This window comes from Lycium ferocissimum, chromosome 7 (genome assembly GCF_029784015.1).
Source record: "Lycium ferocissimum isolate CSIRO_LF1 chromosome 7, AGI_CSIRO_Lferr_CH_V1, whole genome shotgun sequence".
Classification (NCBI taxonomy): Eukaryota; Viridiplantae; Streptophyta; class Magnoliopsida; order Solanales; family Solanaceae; genus Lycium; species Lycium ferocissimum.
The window spans coordinates 27,575,512-27,594,428 of NC_081348.1; the positions used below are offsets into that span (position 1 = coordinate 27,575,512).

Genomic DNA, 18,917 nt, shown 5'->3' on the forward strand with positions numbered 1-18,917 from the left:
AAAAACTTCGTATCCCAAGTTTGTCCCTAATTTATCATAGTTAACCCGATTGTCCCAATGTACAAAATACGGGATATAACAAATCTATAAATACGAATTTTTACATAAATAAAATGCTCTATGCATACGGTAATCTACAAAGATGACATTTCACAAGAAAATGATCTCTAATGGCCATTTATAAATCGATTAAAGAAAATGACATTTTCCGATCTCCTATGTGCAAAAAATGAAGATCTCTTGTCAAAAAAAAAAAAAAAAAACAAACATAAAACTAAAAATAACTTTGTAAAGGGATACAAAAATATTTCACTACTTCATATACTTTCGTCGTAATATCGATTGTCGCCCATCATTATCAACTACCGCCGTTCTCAGCTTCAAGCATCACATCATCAATAACCACAGTAAGTCGATAAGCACCAACCACCAAGGCACAATTATCACCAACAGTTACCACCATAACTATCAGTGATTACTATCATCAACCACCACTTGGAGTGTCCAATGGTCCGTGGGTTGAATCTGAGTAAATAAAAATGAGTTGAGTTAACAGATGAACGTGTCATTAACCCGTCTAATAAAAAGACACTTGGGCTGAAATGTGTTGGTTGGAATGGGCTGAGCATTGCGTCATAGCCCAATCCACTCAACTTTTACAAAGTTTTAATTTTTTTTAAAATTTGTTTAAGTACCTAATAAATTTTTATTTTATTATGACTATATATTTTTCATGAGACAATTGAGCTATATATCAACCCAACTTTTAGATGATCTGATTTAACGAGTTAAAATAACTAAGTTAATAAATAAATGTGTCATTAAACCTGCCCAAATTTAAACGAGCTAAACGAGTCATATTTTATGTGTTAATTTTGCCACCTCTTGCGACCACCCCATGGCCATGAGGACTCCAACAATGCACTGAAAGGAAAAACAACACAATTAAACTAAAGTTTTAAATATCTTCAGAAATTTTAAAAGCTAATACAAAATTTGTTATTTTTTCCGGTAACTATTGGTTGAAATCTTCTTTGAACTACCAAAAGATGTAGTGCAGTGAATGAAGTTGTTCCTCCCTTAATTAAAAGTTTCGGAGTTCGAACTTTAGGTATAAAAAAAAATTTTAGTAGAGAGTGCTTCCGTTGGATAAGTCCTATGCGGCACAAATTTAGATTAGTCGAACTCTAATATGAATACTGTACACCGGGATAAGAAACTGGAAAAATAAAATAAAGGAACCTTGTTTGAGCCAAACACGCCAAAGTGGAAGGACAAAACAGTAACAAGCGCGTGTCTGAAACTGTGTCATGTAAAGCGAGTGGGTACTACTGAAATCTGAAAAAGAGAGAAAACTCGTGGGGAATGATGGATATTAGAGAGAGTAAATCCAATGATTGTACATATGTGACACGCACGAGTGCTCTCTTAGTGGGTCCCATGTGTGTATGCCACGTGGACAAGCACCTCCATGCTTCATCACGTGAACTTCCACGTGATCTCCCTTCCTTCTTTCTTGTCTTTTCCATCCTTTCTAAATCTTTTTTGAACTTTTTTGTGTTCTCTTTCTTTTTTGTGTCTCTTTCTTAGAGCTCATGCTTGGCTTTGGATTCTTCCAATTTGCTTGGCTCTAACTTTTTAGCCCAAAGTTTCAAACTTTCTAGCCTTCTTTTTTGTTGTTGCTCTTTACCCCTTTTCTTTTCTTTTCTTTGCTTTACTTTCTTTTTCTTTTTCTTTTTTTGTCATCCTTTTCTTATTTTGGAAGTCAATGGGCATAAAAATGTGTGGTAGGTCAAGCTCAAGACCACCTTATTTTCTAGGCATAATTACTCCCTCCGTTCACTTTTATTTGATCATTATTTTCAAAAGAGATTTTCATTTTTATTGTCTACTTTAGCATATCAAGAGAAAATATTTTTTTTTCCTGTTTTACCTATAGCATTAATTACTCATTTCTAATAATGTGTATAATTAAAATGGGTGAGGTATTTTAATTAGTTGAATTTTTCACGTAGAATGCGGTTGACATTCACGCACAAGACTAAAAAAATGAAACTCACCATATATGCTTCTGTGTTTCTGATTGTGTTTAATGTACACGCATTTTGAGTGATTCAAGAGCTCAATAAACAACACTTTGGTTAGTATCAAAATGAAAAAAAAAAAAATGACAAATTTAGGGGCCGCATATGCATTAAGCCTACTATGTGATATTGGATTACCTAGGTGATGGTTAAGATTACAACTTTAAACCTGAATTTGGTGAACAGATTTCAGATTCTTTTTCCCTTGGAAGAATGAGATCAAATAGAATTCCATATACACTACAATCAAAAGGCACAGGTTGTAAGATATTATATTCTTGTTTCTTTTTTGGCACAACATATTATATTCTAATGCCATACGGGGAGAGGTAAATTAAGTGGACATTGTCGAAATGGGTGACCTTATAATTTAAATAGAATAAAAAGAGTTTACAAAAAATATATATGTTATTATTTTCAAATATCTTACGTGCAAAAATAAAAATGTCTTATAGAAAAAATTTAATATTACAAATAAATCTGTAAAAAACTACCTGCTAATTCTTAACCATATCATGTCTACCCATTCATGTTCGTGGACCTAGTTGTGGACGAGCTTTTTTTTTTTCCCGATCGTTTGAGACTGAATGACGGAACTTAGCACGTAATGATTATATTTATAAGTGAAAGTCAAGATTTACGACTGTTAATCATGTAGAACATCTTAATTTCATTTTTTTCATACCTCTTTTCAAATGTAACACTAGCCTCACCACTCAGGCACTCACCAGCCCAGACGAGTAGGTACACTAAATTGCTCAAACTTAGCATATTAATGCTACACATAAACAAAAGAAACAAGAATAGATTGGGAAAATCTCGTGTTAGAAATATAATAACAGAGAGAAACAGTTCTGCGCGTGATAATCTTGTTAGAAATATTGAGTGTATATTTTTGGAGAATATAAGTAAACATTTGTACATAAAAAAATAAGTGATATCTAAAAGAAGTACTTAGGGCTCGTTTGGTATGATGGATAAGCAAAAATAGTCCTGGGATAAAAATTAGTGCCGCCTTATTCCATGTTTGGTTGGAAAAAAAACTCGGGATAACTAATCCCGGGATTAGTTATCCCGGGATTATAGTATTTTTTTTATCCCACCTTGAGAGTGGAATAACTAATCCCGGGATAAGTTGTTTCCAACCAAACGAGCCCTTAGTATTTAAAGATAAGTTCAAAAAAGGATATTTAAAATTTACCGTTGTGCTTAGATATGCATTTAATTTGAAAATAAATAAATAATTCTTCTGAGTGAAAGAGATTTTTCACTTGAAAGCTAGTCAATCTTTTCCTTCAAAACGTTAATCTAATGTATAACCAGATAATGTTTGATGATTTTTTTTTATTTTTTTATTTTTTATTTTTTGAAAAATTGAAAAAAAGTTCTGTGGACAAATATAATTCCTCCTAATTCTTCAATTTACAGCAAATTCCCTATTTGCATTTTGAAAATTTCTTGGTCACTTCTCAAGGAGATCAGTGCTTATAACAAAATTGAGAACTTGAGAATTGAGATCATGCCAAGTCTGAACATACCATGTAATTATTTCGTGAACACACATATTTGATTTGTTATAAATTTTACATTTACATAAGAAAAAATGAAGTTAAAAATTAGCTTTTATTTTAGTGTAGTGGGAGCAGATAGAGTACAAAATATGAATTTATATTAAAAAAATATTTATTACTAATTACTGGATATCAAATGGAATCTGACAGTGAAACAATTATGTTTTAAAAATTCACAAGCTTCAAATCTTGAAGATACCCCTGACCCCCAATTAGGAGTACTTGTTTATTCAAGGTTAATTGAACTTATATATACTGATCAAGAGGTGTTGTAGATGTGGTACCATGTTCCCACTTTGCTGTCAAATTTTGATATATACATCTTTAATGAAATCTAATGAGATTTCTCATGTATTGCAAATTACAAACTACTCAACAAATCAAAGACGCTTTTCTAGTTTTACGGCAAAGGATATTAGCTTTAAGGCACACTAAATATTTTTTTATTATATAATATTCTTATAAAATACCAATAAATTACTCATAAGATATATTCGAATGTAATCCGAATGATCTTTATCGGGCTATTTTTTTTCATTCACATTGTCACTGATCATATAGTATAATTATAATTATTTCTATGTTACAGTGTGCCTTACGCATAAAAATCACGATGTAACATGACTACAATGAACTCTAAAGGCGAAAAGTTAATGTTTAGAACTTGGGACAAGGTCCAAGATTTTATCAATTCCTAACAGTGCCATCTAGAAAATCGAGTCTCATAATTTTATCAAATCTTGGGAGATTCAACGTTGAAAATTTTGTGATGCCTCGTTAGCTAGGAATACTTGTTTTTCGTTATACACAGTGGACTAGTGGTAATTACAATATTCCCAAAACAGTACTCTATTTAAGATTGAAATTGTTTGGTTAAAAAATACTCACAAACTGTTATACTAGGATTAGGGGGAGTGTCCGTAAACTTTTATGTTAGGATAATGCACACACCTGAAGTGGGAGTGTCCATAAACTTTTTAGTTGAAGTTGTAACTTACACCGTTTAAATGCAAACAAAATTAAAAGGACTGCAGTAATTAGTCATTACAAATATCATAATCTGTAACATAAACCAGGGAGTTTGCGTTTCTTTCTCCCCACATTATTCAAACCAAAGCACTCTGTAACATATTATTCAAACATATAATTATGATAACTCTGAATCAAATTAATAAGTACATCTTATTAATTGCTTGCGTTGTTTCATATGGTACTAACATTCATCAGTTTTGCTTCGCAGAGTCAAACTAGGTCAATTATGAGTTATAATTTAAACATATCCCCTTAGTAGTTTTGATACGGCAGAGATTGCAAGTTATAACATTTCTAATGTATCTTTAAATTATGTAAAATCTTCGTAAAAATAAATCATTTTTTAACCAAAAATGACAATTGCTCGAGTAGCCCAAATTTCAAATTGCAAAAAATCTTTACTAAATGGAAAATAAAAACAGTATACAATAAATTCAATAAGACTATGACGACCTTAAAAACCCACACATAAGACGACCTTAAAAACCCACACATAACAAAAGTGTATGCATTATCCAGGAGATTTGTGGGGGAATGGACGAGACTCCTTCACACTTAATGAAAGATCTGGATTTCGAGCTATAATGAAAATGTATTTGGTAGAGAACATTTTTCTCTAAAATGATCAGTCCTGCACGATACGCATCTAAAATAATCGAATGACAGGTTTCGTTCTAAATCTTTATACAAAAATATTAATAAAATTATCATTCTACAAGTAATAAAGTAGTCCTATGTTTTGTTTTATGCATATTAATTTGATTGGACACTATATTTAAAAAGTAAATTAAATAATTTGTAATAATAAACTAAAAATGAGTACTTATTATATATCGATATGTCTTTTGAATTTCATAATTTTGAATATGATATGAGAAGTTGAAATTAAAGAACTATATTAAATATACGATTATCTTTTTTAAATAAATAAAATAAAATATAAGAACATAAATTAAATAAAAGGAGTAAGCAATAACTGGGTAAAATAAAGATAAACCAAATGAGACTTCTATTTTCTACACACATGCATCACGCGCTTGTTACCCTTTCAAGGCCTACAACAGCGCGTGAGTGAAAAAAGTAGGTTCAGAAAAAGTGTTTTACGAGAGAGCATGCACGCTAGTCAACAGTCAACGGTTGAAAATAAAGAGTAAAAAAGCCTCTTTTCAATGAGAAGTTACAATACAGGAACAGATGATTCATAAAGCAAAGATTACAGTAAAGTACAGTAAACTCACCTTCAGTTACGTTTAGTCATTCACCATGGTTAAATTTCTACTCAAACCATGGTTAAAAATTAGCCCCATGCAAAACTTTGCCAAATATAAATAGACAGAAAAACATCCATAAACAAAACAAAGAAAAAGCCAAACTAAATCAAAGCCAATCTCTATCATCATCATTGTGCCAATAGCCACTGACATAAGTCATCATTGAACATCTATTTGCCTTCTTCTGCACAGATTCACACATCTAGTCTGATTAAATTTAATTTGTATTGCAAAAATATTACTTATAGCATTGCGAGTAAAATACTCTTTAATAAATGCGACTTTATATTACTTTTGTTCAAAACCTCTAATTTGAAATAACAGAGTCTTACTATTTCATCATAATTCTTGTTATTGTCTTTAAATTAATAATAGGATACTTCAACAAAAAAGTTTTTTTTTTTTTTTTTTTTTTTGTGTTTCAAAAATAAAAAGGCCACAAGTATAAATACTTGTATGTGTGTGTAGTAGTCCTTGTATATATAATCATAGGTTCTGAATCTTTCTGACGTATCCTACAAAAATTGTATTGCACTAGCCAAAGGAAAAAAGCTGTAACTCCTCTGCTACAAAAGCAAACACCCCATTTCTCTTCTTTTTGTCCCCCCCACCACCACGCCTTACCCCAACAACACATTCAAACCCCAGAGCAAGAAAAACCTATATCCTTTCTTTTGGATTCCAAAAGGAAAGAAAAAGTAAACTCGTTTGGTTCTTCAGAGAAGAAAAGGAGAGTAAAAAGATGAGTGGTGAAAAAGAAGACGGTTTAGGTTTGAGCCTGAGCTTAGGAATGAGTTGCCCTCAAAATAATCTCACTTCATCATCAACTCCTCCTTTCCCTTTGAATCTCTTGCCCTTCATGGCCCATCATCAAAATTCTTCAGGTAAAATTTACAAAAGTTCATAGCCATATATTCTGTTTTTTTCCCCTTAATTTGTTTTGTCATGGATGCATGCTCTGTTTAAATTTGATTAGTTCATTTTTTAAAGTTTTTAGCATAGAACACATTGTACATTTGAAATTATAGGTCCAAATTTTAGAAAAAGTTAGTAAAAGTTTTGTAGTTTTTCAAGATTCAGCTGAACCCATTAAACAGAGGCTTCATTCAGGCCAAGCGTTACATGAACGAGAAAATAAAAACAACCAAGTGTTTTCTTTAATTTATTTATGAAGATGTTTTTGCAGGGAGAAATGATGAGGAACGAGAAAGTATGAGAAGGGAAATAGATATGAATGAACCAGCAAGGATGATAGATTGTGATGATGTTGATGATGAAGAAGAAGATAATCAAGTGATAATGGTTTCGTCACCTAACAGCACTGTTTCGAGTGTTAGTGGGAAAAGGAGTCATGACAGAGAAGAGAACCCCACCAGCTCTCTGGAGGAAGACGGCGGCGATGCGGCGGCCAGGAAGAAACTCCGGTTGTCCAAGGAGCAAGCTGCCGTTCTTGAAGAGACATTTAAGGAGCATAACACTCTTAATCCGGTAAGTTGTTTTTGTAAATATTTTTGTGGGGCAAGGTTAATTTTGGAAAACAGACTAATCCCTTTATTTATGATAATTTATTGGAGAAAAAAGAAATTGTTTCAACGTGTTTAATAGTTGTAGTAATTTCTTTCTTTGTGGATTTATTGCGTGGAACAAGATTTCGGCTGAAAATTTGTTACTCCCTCTTTCTCAATTTATGTGCCTGAATTTAATTTAATTTTGATTTGAATATAAATATGAAATCTTAAGTTTTTGAAATAAGCATTTTCATAAAAAATAATCGTATACGTCACAATAATGAATAATTTATAAAAAAATGACAAGCAAAGATTTGCTTTAAAAAATCGAAATTTAAAAGCGCGACACGAAATCGGCATTTAGTGAACGAAGTTTACGTGATTACGTCTCACCCAATTTTTCGTTTTTCTTAACAAAAGACATCTTTTTTTTCCCCAAAGAATTCTAGTAATTTTTAATACAAAGGTGTAATTAAGTTTTTTTTTTTTTTTTTTTCTCCAGAAGCAAAAGTTGGCTCTGGCGAAACAGCTGAATCTCAGGCCAAGACAAGTGGAGGTGTGGTTTCAGAACAGGAGGGCAAGGTAATGTTATTTGCTTGCTGCATTAAGGGTATTTTTGGCATTGGAATAATATGTCACGTTTGTAGCATGAATCTTCGATGTTACTATGGACACACGTGTTGTGTTCCATTATAAAATTTAATAATGATAATCTAAGTAATGTCCTGTCGGGTGATACACGTGTGCCTGGATTATACATCTCACCCCGGAATCTAAAATTGTCTAACAATCTGTTCTAGTTGCAATTAATAAACTTTTATCCCATTATGCTTTGGTCAAACAACATAAGTGTATTATATTGTCTTGTAAAAATAGCAAACTAGTATATTATTGGCACATAACTTTTATTAATTTAAGTTTCACCATTTGAAAATTCCATCAAGTAAAGAGTACCGGGTTTGGATATGGGTTAATGCAATCTCATTTTCTGGGTCTACATATTTTTTGATTTGTCATCCGGTGTCCGGTACTCGTTTCGAGGCCCCGAATAAATCTCAGATTCAAGTCAGAAATCACCAGTGCAGTAAAACACTCTCTATCAACCGGCGACTCGGTCTAATAAATGCGGTTTCGCGAGACCTCTGGTTGAGGATGATAGGGCAATTTCCCACTGCAACCTTTAGTGATGGTCAACATAAGGTTTAAATAAGTATATAGAAGATACTATAAGTAAAAACACAAAATCAAGCACAAAATCAGAATAGTCCTTGTGGGTAATCTCCTTCCCATTTCCCCTTCTCCTAGGGATACTCCCTCTGTTTCAATTTGTTTGAACCTATTTCCTTTTTAGTCCGTGCCAAAATGAATGACCTCTTTCCTAATTTGGAAACAAATTCACTTTATAAAATGATTTACAAAGCACACAAATTTTTCAAGGTTTATTTTGAACCACAAGTTTCAAAAGTCTTTCCCTCTTTCTTAAATGTTGTTCAAATAAACGGTTCATATAAATCAAACGAGAGGATTAATTTTTTTATAGTCCCTAATTAATCAAGGAGAGGATTAAAATCAAATTTTGAGATTTAATGAATAATCAATGAGAAAATTATAATAAACTTTGCCGATATGATGGTTTTAAATGGATGGTCGAAATTAAACACCTGAGATACATGGTAGGTTGTACGGGTGTACATGGACCGGGTTGGTTCGGATTTTTTAAAGACCAAACCAAACCAAACCAATTGCATCGGGTTTTTAAATCTATAAACTAAACCAAACCAATAAAAGTCGGATTTTTCAACCTCGGGTTTTCTCGGTTTTTTCGGGTTGTTCGGGTTTTTCGGGTTTTTTCCGGTAAAGTCTTCATAAAAACATATAACTTATACTTCAAATATTTCTTTAGTCCTAGTAAGATACGACGATCTAATTAAGATATTTATTAAGAAAATAACACAAAACGTGATGAGAGATGATTATCGTACTAAAAATATTCAACGAAAAAAATTAATGAAATTGCATAAAATAAAATTATCATAATCTAAAAGTACTAAGTCATACTACAAAGATACAACTAATTTATAAGGCATGTAAAAAATGATCATAATCTAAAAGTACTAAGTCATGCTAAAATAAGTACGGCTACTAAGTATTAATTACATGACTAAATATTAAAAAAAAATAATTTAAGTTACGTATTTTCACTTTTCTAAACTAATATAAAACTAAAAGTTAATATATATCAAAATTATTGTCATTCTACCGTTAGATATGAATTTCTTTTGTTAAGATTAGTATTGATTTGATTTTTGTTGAGCTTATTTGAGTTACTAATATCATTGGGCTACAAAACTTATTAAACCATTCAAAAGTCTAATTCCAAGCTTGAAATAATACGTTAAAAGACAAAAAACTATGAAAAAGTTAAAGAAACATTTATAAATTACATTATAAATAAATATTTCTATGTATAAAATGTGTTTGAAATTTTACAAATGTAATGTCGGGTTGGTTTGATTCGGTTTGATTTTTTTTAGTTAAAACCAAACCAAACCAATAGTAACTGGTTTTTTCTTTTTAAAACCAAATCAAGTCAAACCAAACCACTAGTGGTTTTTTCTCGGCTTGGTCTGGATATCGATTATCGCTAAGGCGGTCATTACATTTCGTATACCCCTAGTAGGTTGTGCTGTCGTGCCACTTGTTTAGGGACGAATTCAGTATTTAAACGCAAAACACCTTCTATTTTTAAGGTTCTTAGCACTGGTCTGTTGTATTCTGAACTAGTTCATCGAGCGGCATCAATTCATAATAGAAAACTAATTTTCTATGATGATAATACTTCATTTAGAAGGTCTAATGATGGCTTGAAATGATGCAGGACCAAGTTGAAGCAAACAGAGGTTGATTGTGAATACTTGAAGCGTTGCTGTGAGAATCTGACAGAGGAAAACAGGCGTCTGCAGAAGGAAGTTAGTGAGCTTAGAGCATTGAAACTTTCTCCACAATTGTACATGAACATGAGCCCTCCCACCACCCTTACCATGTGCCCTCAGTGTGAGCGCGTGGCAGTTTCGTCGTCCTCATCCTCGGCAGCCTCTTCTTCAGTAACCGGAGCTAGTGCCTCTCGTTCACACCATCACCAGGTAGGCGCCCTCCACCAACAGCCAGTGCCCCTTAACAAACCGTGGGCTGCAATTCTCTCCCCTAAACCACTCAACATGCAACGGCCGGAAATGTAATTTACTCTTGTTGTGAGGATGAAGAAGTGATTGAACTCTTTTTGGAGCCAAACGGATAGACAAAGGGTAGTGAAAAGTGGTCCAGATAGGGTAGGGAGAAAAGTGTTAATAGAGTAGAAGATTGAATGAGATGATTACAAGAGAATCTGAGTTGTTTTATTTTTGTTTGGGTTCTCTTTAGTTGATGAATGATTAATGTTCGAAAAAGTTGGATGTAATGTGGGGTTTGAAAGGAACAGTTGTTGAATTTGTTCATTTCATTTTGTGTAGGAAAATGGTTATTTAAATGGGAAGACATAATTGTGTTCACTAGCCACTTTTATATACATAAATCCATGCTTTTTGCATGAAGATCCTCTATTCCAAACTTTTCTGTACAAGAATCATGGGGTCCTCTTGGGCACTTGTGGACATGACTGCTATGTACTACAGTACTATCCACATATACCTTGTGCCCCTAAAGTATTTGATTAGCTAGGATTCTCCATCTATTTCACAAAGTCTACTGACTTAAACCAGCCCCTTACGTCCTTTTAATTATTTGATAACAGTGGTGAGTCAGCTTAAATATGCCTCCCACAGAAGTTGTACGATATAAATTTGTCTGTCAAGATTTAGACAAATATTGACTTCTTCATTGTCTGTATCGAGATCTGTATGTTGATCTCTATTGTCTTCACCCGTTCATTGAGAGTTAGGCCACACCCCAACCTACCCTCTTGGTATCTTGTGTACAAGAGTCGCAAGAAGCACTTCATTTGTTGCCAGGTATAACAGGCATGCTCAAGAAGGAAATAAGTTGCAATCTTTTAGTTTTGGTCGGGGGATGTGTGTGTTGGGGGGTGGGTGGTCTGACATGATCTCAAACAACAGCAAAGTTTCAACAACAAAACTTTCGATACAGTTGATATAAGTTGTCATTTTTTGGAGCAACATCTCCTTAACATGATAGCCACATAAACTACAACAGACATATGAAACAAAAAGGATGGCAGAAATCTCAAATTGCCTTGGTACAGTTCATATGATATATATCGAGAAGAACAGAGACTTAAAGAAACAGCCTCTCTACCTCCCAAGGTAGAGGTAAGGTCTGCATACAATCTACCCTCCCCAGACCCCACTTGTGAGATTACACTGGGTATGTTGTTGTTGTTGTAATACAGACTTAAAGAGAGGAAGCACAGCCCTTTGAAAAATAAGCTAAACTCAATCTCAACTTCAATCGAAATGCAAAGACATATCAAGTGCAATTCCGAAGTAAACATTCATCTGTAGTGATGACCTTTTTTCCATAAATTGCTACAGTATTGTGTGTTCATCCAGCTTTAGTAAACAGGTATCGGTCACACAGTATTCACAGTGTCAGCAAGACAACGCAGTATGCATCCCAAACCAGCTTTTTCAGTCAGTTTCTCATGGATCCTTAGGCATTGGTCACATGTTGGTCGGTCTCCAGTAGACAAACCTCTATACAAGTACCTGCACATCAGATAAGAAAGGTTCGACTGTGAATCTTGTAACCCTTTTTCAGAAATATGCCACATTGCTTGTGAATCAGATAGATCTTTACAAAAAAAAAAAAAAATCTATTGGACCAAGAAAAAAAAGAATAATCTATTGGACGAATTACAAGGCATATTCACATTAAGCATTTCAACTAATAGCGTGTGTGGAGCAGAGCCTAGATGGTCAATATCAGGAAAAGAAAATTTGTCTCCTCCCATTCTATAACTTCAACTTGCTGACTTTTCTTCTATTCATAAAGTTCAAATTAAGATATGCTGGGGTCGCTGCTACGGTCCACAAAGCAAATGAAAGATATCAAAAAGAGTCGATTCAACATTAACCAAGAACCATAAGAAACCAAATCAGCGGTGACTTGTTTAAAGTTGGCTTGTCGACAAAGGTAAAATATGGGTGTAACCATGTTTACTGCAACTTAAAAAATCAATGCTAATCAGCATGCAACCATAACTGCAGAGGCAAGAAATCCCTTTTCTTTGCTCCTAAACTTAATTAACTAGATACTACATTAACCTATGTAGACCACAGACTTTTTGAGGAGATACACTTGAGTACCAATTAGCCTAGAGACAAAGCTTTGTATTTTGCGTTATGTACTTGGTATTTGGTGTTATGGGGTTACACTAGGTATGTTGTTGTTGTACTTGGTATTTGGTGCAATTTGGATGCTTTACTAAGACTTATGATTATTGGATCATTTTATGTTTCTTTTTGTATCTTCTTAAATTCTTACAATATTTGTTATTCCTGTTGCTCGGATCTCCAAAGATGTCCCCGCACCCATGGCGGGATCCTCCAAGAATCACACAACTTTTGAAGGAACCGACATGCATCAGGCAGCATTTTTTAAGCATCCCAGCAAGATAGTTTTTTATTAGTTTAGGTTATATATAGTATAATATACTTCAAAAGTATAAGATCCTGTCCAACTTGGGTCTTCCATTATTTCAAAATTGTGTCTTAATGTAAGACATGACTCTTTTTTGAAATAATGGCGACATGGCACTCATGTTTGTTGTTTGTTTCTGTGCTTCTTATGTCGAACCAATGGGGAGCATTAATTCTCAAGTCCTCATATGTGGAAGGCAAATCCATCACGGCCTTATATTTTCATCAACTATATTAAACTTGGAGAAAATAACAAAAATATATTGGAAAGGATTTAAATATGGTCCGAAGAATCTCGATAGTAGTTCCATGAACAATCCTTTGCGAGATTTGATTTTTTTTAAAAACTGCATATGGTCAGTATATGTAATAGGTAATTGAAAATTTAGAATGGATGTTAAGTGGGTGGAAGAGGCTATACTTCTCCAAGCGGAGAAGAGAACGCTGTTGAAATCTACTTTGACTAGCTAGAAATTGATGAAGGTCTTATGGGAGGAAAAGGACGGAGTAGATATATCATTTGATGGACTGGGAGAAAATACAGCCCCCTTCATGGGAGGAATAAGGAGATCAGATGTATTTTTTTGATCAGGAAAGGAGATCAGATGTATAAATATGGTCTTGTAGCAAAAATGGATATGGAGATTTGCATATAAGCTGATGCCTTACAGAAAAAGGTGATAGTTCTTTTTTTGGACAAAGTGTAAAGAAATAAAGGTGATAGTTTCTAAATGCAGAACATCTTGAAATGGATGGTAGCCGAATGAAGTAACTGAGTAACACTATGAAAAGGGATTATGAAGGGGAACGATGAGTTCACAAGGTTCACTGTCTTTATTGTTGGGAATTGTAATTGGAAACAAGATGGTTGGACATATGATGTGGAAACTGAAATTAAACTTGAAGCAGGCTTATCCAAGGGTCTACGCGATTGCTCATGATAGGATCAATTGTCTCTGAACTCATCACAAGAAGAACTAGGGGTTCATTTTGGAAAATTCGCTTGAGAAGAACTATTCAGATAGGAAATGGAAAGAAGTAGAGGAGTTCAAATTGATCTACATTTCCTCTGTGGCAGAAAGTGGTGAGTATATAGTGGCGTTGAAACGAGCATTAGCACATCTTCAATGAGATTCTATTATATGGGTCTTACCAGGGAGAAGAAAGGAAGACATGGTGAAAGGAGATATGGATATACACAAACACCAAATACGCAGGGGCGTCTTGAGCATTAGGCCAATAAGGCCATTGCCTTAGGCCCCCATAATTTGGGGGAACCCACTTTTTTCTAGGTATATTTATAATGTATTCATTATTTTCAATAATGTTTTTAAAAAGTACTACTACTTTTTGGGCCCACTTTTTACTATACAGTCAAACCTCTCTATCTCTCTATAACAGTATTGTTGGGTTCGAAATTTTTTGGCTGTTATAGCGATTGGTTGTTATACACCTATAACAACAGTGACATTTAAATAATATTTCGCTTTTATATGCAAAAAAGATGCATAAAATCTAATTTTTCATTTCTAAGTCAAACCCCTTAATCACACTTTGTATAACGAAGAAAAATCATTTAGTGAATATACACACACACACACACACACAACTCTTCTTAAGCTTCCTTACCCTCCAACTTGTCATGCTCTTAACACTCTCTTATGGCGAACACTTCTTCCCATAGCTGTGAGGCCATTCTGCAGTATAACAATAAGTGATCACCATCCTTCTCATACATCATACTCCTTGGCTCGTGCTCATGAAAACCCAACTTACAGCAATCTGTTTCCTCCTTATGTGATTTTCTGTCGGAAAGAATTGCATCCCACTCGATGCAGCATGTGAGGTCACTTATGTGGGATGCAATTCTTTCCGACAGAAAATCACATAAGGAGGAAACAGATTGCTGTAAGTTGGGTTTTCATGAGCATGAGCCAAGGAGTATGATGTATGAGAAGGATGGTGATCACTTATTGTTATACTGCAGAATGGCCTCAAAGCTATGGGAAGAAGTGTTCTCCATAAGAGAGTGTTAAGAGCATGACAAGTTGGAGGGTAAGGAAGCTTCAGAAGAGTTGAAAACAACATGGAAAACTAGGCCAATTTGCCTTTCTAGGACTACATGGAATGAAAGAACTAGGAACTCTTTCAAAGCAATGAGAAAAGCTTAAGGAATGTGAAGAGTTTCTTTCATTTCATTCATATATTCACCATAAAGAAAGAATATATTCTCGTATAGTAAATTAGGTAGCTTAATAGGAGACTAAAAGTAGCCTACATAACCACATTGTACATGTATTTTTTGAGCACATTAATGAAAATGATATCTGGCAATAAAAAGAATTCAAACTTTTAGCGTTTTTACAGTGCTATCTAAATTTATAAGTATTATTTCAAATCATTGTACACATTCAATTCATTACACAGATTGGTCAAGTTAAAACCCTAGAAAAGTGAAACATGGCCAAGTACAATCAGACAGGAAAATGTAGGGTAATGTTTGTATATGTGGAGAGACATGGCCCTACTATAGTAATTCTTACAACAATGCAGAATGTACATATCAAGACAAATTGTAAATCAAAGGCGAAGGCGACACAATATCTTGATAGAAGAAAAATAAGTCAAATAGTTTCACTCAACAAATAGGAAAGGCAAGGTCCTTTTCTTTCTGATAAGTGGAAAGAAAACAAGGTCTTATCAGCCACATTTATCATAAGAGACAATTTTGAACTAGCGGGACTGACTTCTAAGTGAGGAGCAGTATGTAAATAGTCTACTCGAATACCATTTAAATTGACAAGATGGGTTGGGACTCTCAATTCTCAATATCGGTAATGGCCACCATTCGGAAAGTGGCCATATGGATTAAACTTCTGTGACTATGTGTTCAATATTTCTTCCTTGCTTTGCAGCACTGAGCTATCCCATAATATTCTAAGCTACAGAGGGTATGGCGTCTCCCTGTTACTGAAAATCCATACTAACCTGAGCATCTCAACTTCAAGATCATAATACCAAAACCTGATCGCTATACTAACGACTCATTTTAACCCATACAAAACCAATAAAAAGTACCCAAACATGATCGCCACATAGGTCAAACCTATCTTGGCTGCAGATCATTTAAAATTTCTCCAACTTAAAAAGTAACAAGTTAAAGATTTTATGTCACTCAAATTTCAATCTCCTCAGCTAATATCTTAAGCTACTATAAGAGAATAATAAATATGCTGGCACATTTAAGATTAGGGACACTTTGCTTCTTTCTCCAAGTTATCATATGGTTATTCTCAGATGTTTCCAGAAAATAGCAACTTCAAGCCCATCAATTACCTTTTCCAACCCCCCTGAATTCAGCCCTTTGTCATATCTTGGAGGTAAAACTTTGTAAAGCAACAACATATACATAGAGCAACTAAATCTTTTGGTTCTAAAGCAGAATATCTTCATCTTAGTGCTCAATAAGCACACCAACCCAAGTTGTTCCTAATGAACTTTCCGACCCTTCTTGCCAGATGATTCCTTCAGCTTAAATTAAGTGTTTAAATATGGAGTCTCCCATCAGATTCCTGGACTGAAATTTGCACTCAACCAAGCACCTAGCAAGTACTACACCAGTTCCCTGGTTGGTGGTAATAGAAAACATAATGAAAAGGCAATCTCACCTACCTACAAGGTGAATTCATTTAGAAAAACATTTTTTAAAGCTGCAGCATCTTGTAATCATGAAGATGTAAGACCAATGCCAAGTTTAAACCAGTAATTGCACGTTAAAAACCCAAGTTGAGGTTAATGCTTGCATGTTGTTGATCCAATTTGATGAGGCATATTGTTGGCATTTACCAAAATGTCCAACTAGAGTTCTTTGGAAATCTTTAACAAAGTATCTCGTGTTCAATAGATTTCATGACTCATCTCAAATCCATAGTAACCTAAAGTAAATAAACATAAGCTATTTAGTGCAGTGTATAAGAATGTGCAATCTCAAATTATGCGATTTTCAGGCCATGATACTCGATATAAGAGCTCTAAAAGATTGTTCAACTAATTATTCCACTTAATTCTTTTCTTTTCTGAGCATGGTAAACCCCATCCCCAAAGCTCCCCCACCTAGGAGTCTCACTGTGGTTTTTCCCATTTTTCTCCCATTGGTGACTCGAACCCTGACCTCGAAACTGGAGGTGGAAGGATCTTATTACTAGGCTATTCCTTCCTGGTCTATTTTCCACTTGAACATGAGTACAACTCTAAACTGGTCCTTAGAAACAAACTGAAAGAGAAATATTTGTCCATTCAATCATAGAGCAGAACATTGTTTGTTTCACTTTCTTCTTGACCTTATACTTAGTTGCATATATATATATATATATATATATATATGAAACCACACAAATTTATTTGAAATGCATTGCAACACCATCAGTTCGTCTGCTATTTCCTGGAAAGACAGACACTAAAGCTTCATGCATACCATATCTGATTTCCATTGATCAGATTAGTTTCAATAGATTAGCCCGGATACTTCTCCGCCAGATTTAGATTTCTTTATTTTCAACTTTTTGTAACTCAGCTGAAATATTAAACTTCTAAATATCTTTGTGAAGAGGGGTTTACAAGGCTTGTATCGCATCCCCAATTTCTGCATGCATAACAGCAGCACAAGAAGCTCAACAATAATATTTTGAGGACTGCTAAACAAGTATCGCTAATTTTATTCTATATCTTGCTCTTTACATTCTATATTCCAATATGCAATAATGGAGAACCCGAGATAGATTAATCGCAACTTAACATGATTCACATCTGTCATTACAGATTGGCAACATGATCCTCAAGTTCTACCTAGGCCAAAATAATAGAACAATTAGGAACAAAAAATGAGCTTACTTCATGAGAATATCATAGTACTCAGGATCCAATGCAGAGAACAAGCTATCCACATCCTTGATAGCCATTATAGCCCTATGCACTACAATCCAATTAGCAGACTGCAAATTCCCAAAACACAAAAAAAAAAAAAAAAAAAAAAAAAAAAAAAAACTTATTATCAACTCACAAGTTACATCATAGACAAATATCCTAACAAAATGAATATTTTTTTTACAAAAAGATTGAACCTTGCATCTTTCATCCTTGGTCTTGGGAGGTGATCCTTCTAGAGCTGTTTTAAGAGCTTCAACTGGTTTATACCTAACAAATAACCAAGATCACATGTGGGTATTCATTATTAAACAGATATAAATGTGGGTTTTCATTTTTATACAGGTATGAAAAAGAAAAATTGGAACTTTAAGGATAGAAATTTGTGTGTACTGTTTGAGTAAGCTTTCGATCTTGCGAGACTTGTGTTCGATTCTGGTGATTATGCCTTCGTAATTATCTGCTTCTACTATCTCAGCCATTTATAAGGAAGGTCTCTACCTTGAACCCAATTTGCACAAACAGCTTTTGGGATCTTTAATGAGAGTGTTTGATGCTTCAAATTCTGGTCTTGATTACCAATTGGAGTGAGAAATGGAGAAATGAGTTCTAACTCTATGACATTTTGCATTTTTAGCATCCTGTAAAATGGGTAAATTGCAGTTTCGTTCCTCTTAATCTTAAAACTATACATATAACCCTCCTCCCTTTACTATCTGTATTTAAAATAAAATAGTTATACTTGTTTATAAAATTTCAACTTTTTCAATGAAATTCATGTCCAAGTATAATTTCAACTTTAAACATTTTCTTTTTCTCAATTTCAATTAGATATTGTCCAAACACTCAACATCTTATGTCAAATGTTCATGTT

General features: G+C 33.9%; 2 protein-coding genes across 3 annotated transcripts; one reads left to right on the top strand and one right to left on the bottom strand.

Moving 5' to 3' along the window:
* Positions 1-6,075: 6,075 nt before the first annotated feature.
* LOC132064123 (homeobox-leucine zipper protein HAT3-like) lies at positions 6,076-11,005 on the top strand. Of its 2 annotated transcripts, none has more exons than XM_059457012.1 (4): positions 6,076-6,842; positions 7,133-7,446; positions 7,969-8,048; positions 10,345-11,005. In XM_059457012.1, exons 1-4 carry the CDS (start codon positions 6,701-6,703, stop codon positions 10,703-10,705), a joined length of 897 nt encoding a protein of 298 aa, XP_059312995.1. In that variant the 5' UTR covers positions 6,076-6,700; the 3' UTR covers positions 10,706-11,005. The 2 variants fall into 2 exon arrangements, with proteins under 2 accessions (XP_059312995.1, XP_059312996.1); XM_059457013.1 differs by having other exon boundaries at positions 6,355-6,842; positions 7,145-7,446.
* Positions 11,006-11,678: 673 nt separating this feature from the next.
* LOC132064124 (actin-related protein 2/3 complex subunit 5A) lies at positions 11,679-18,661 on the bottom strand. Its single transcript, XM_059457014.1, has 4 exons — positions 18,437-18,661; positions 18,241-18,313; positions 18,011-18,111; positions 11,679-12,187 (listed from the first exon to the last, which is right to left on the bottom strand). The coding sequence occupies exons 1-4, from the start codon at positions 18,523-18,525 to the stop codon at positions 12,052-12,054; spliced, it is 399 nt and encodes a 132-aa protein (XP_059312997.1). The 5' UTR covers positions 18,526-18,661; the 3' UTR covers positions 11,679-12,051.
* Positions 18,662-18,917: the final 256 nt, after the last annotated feature.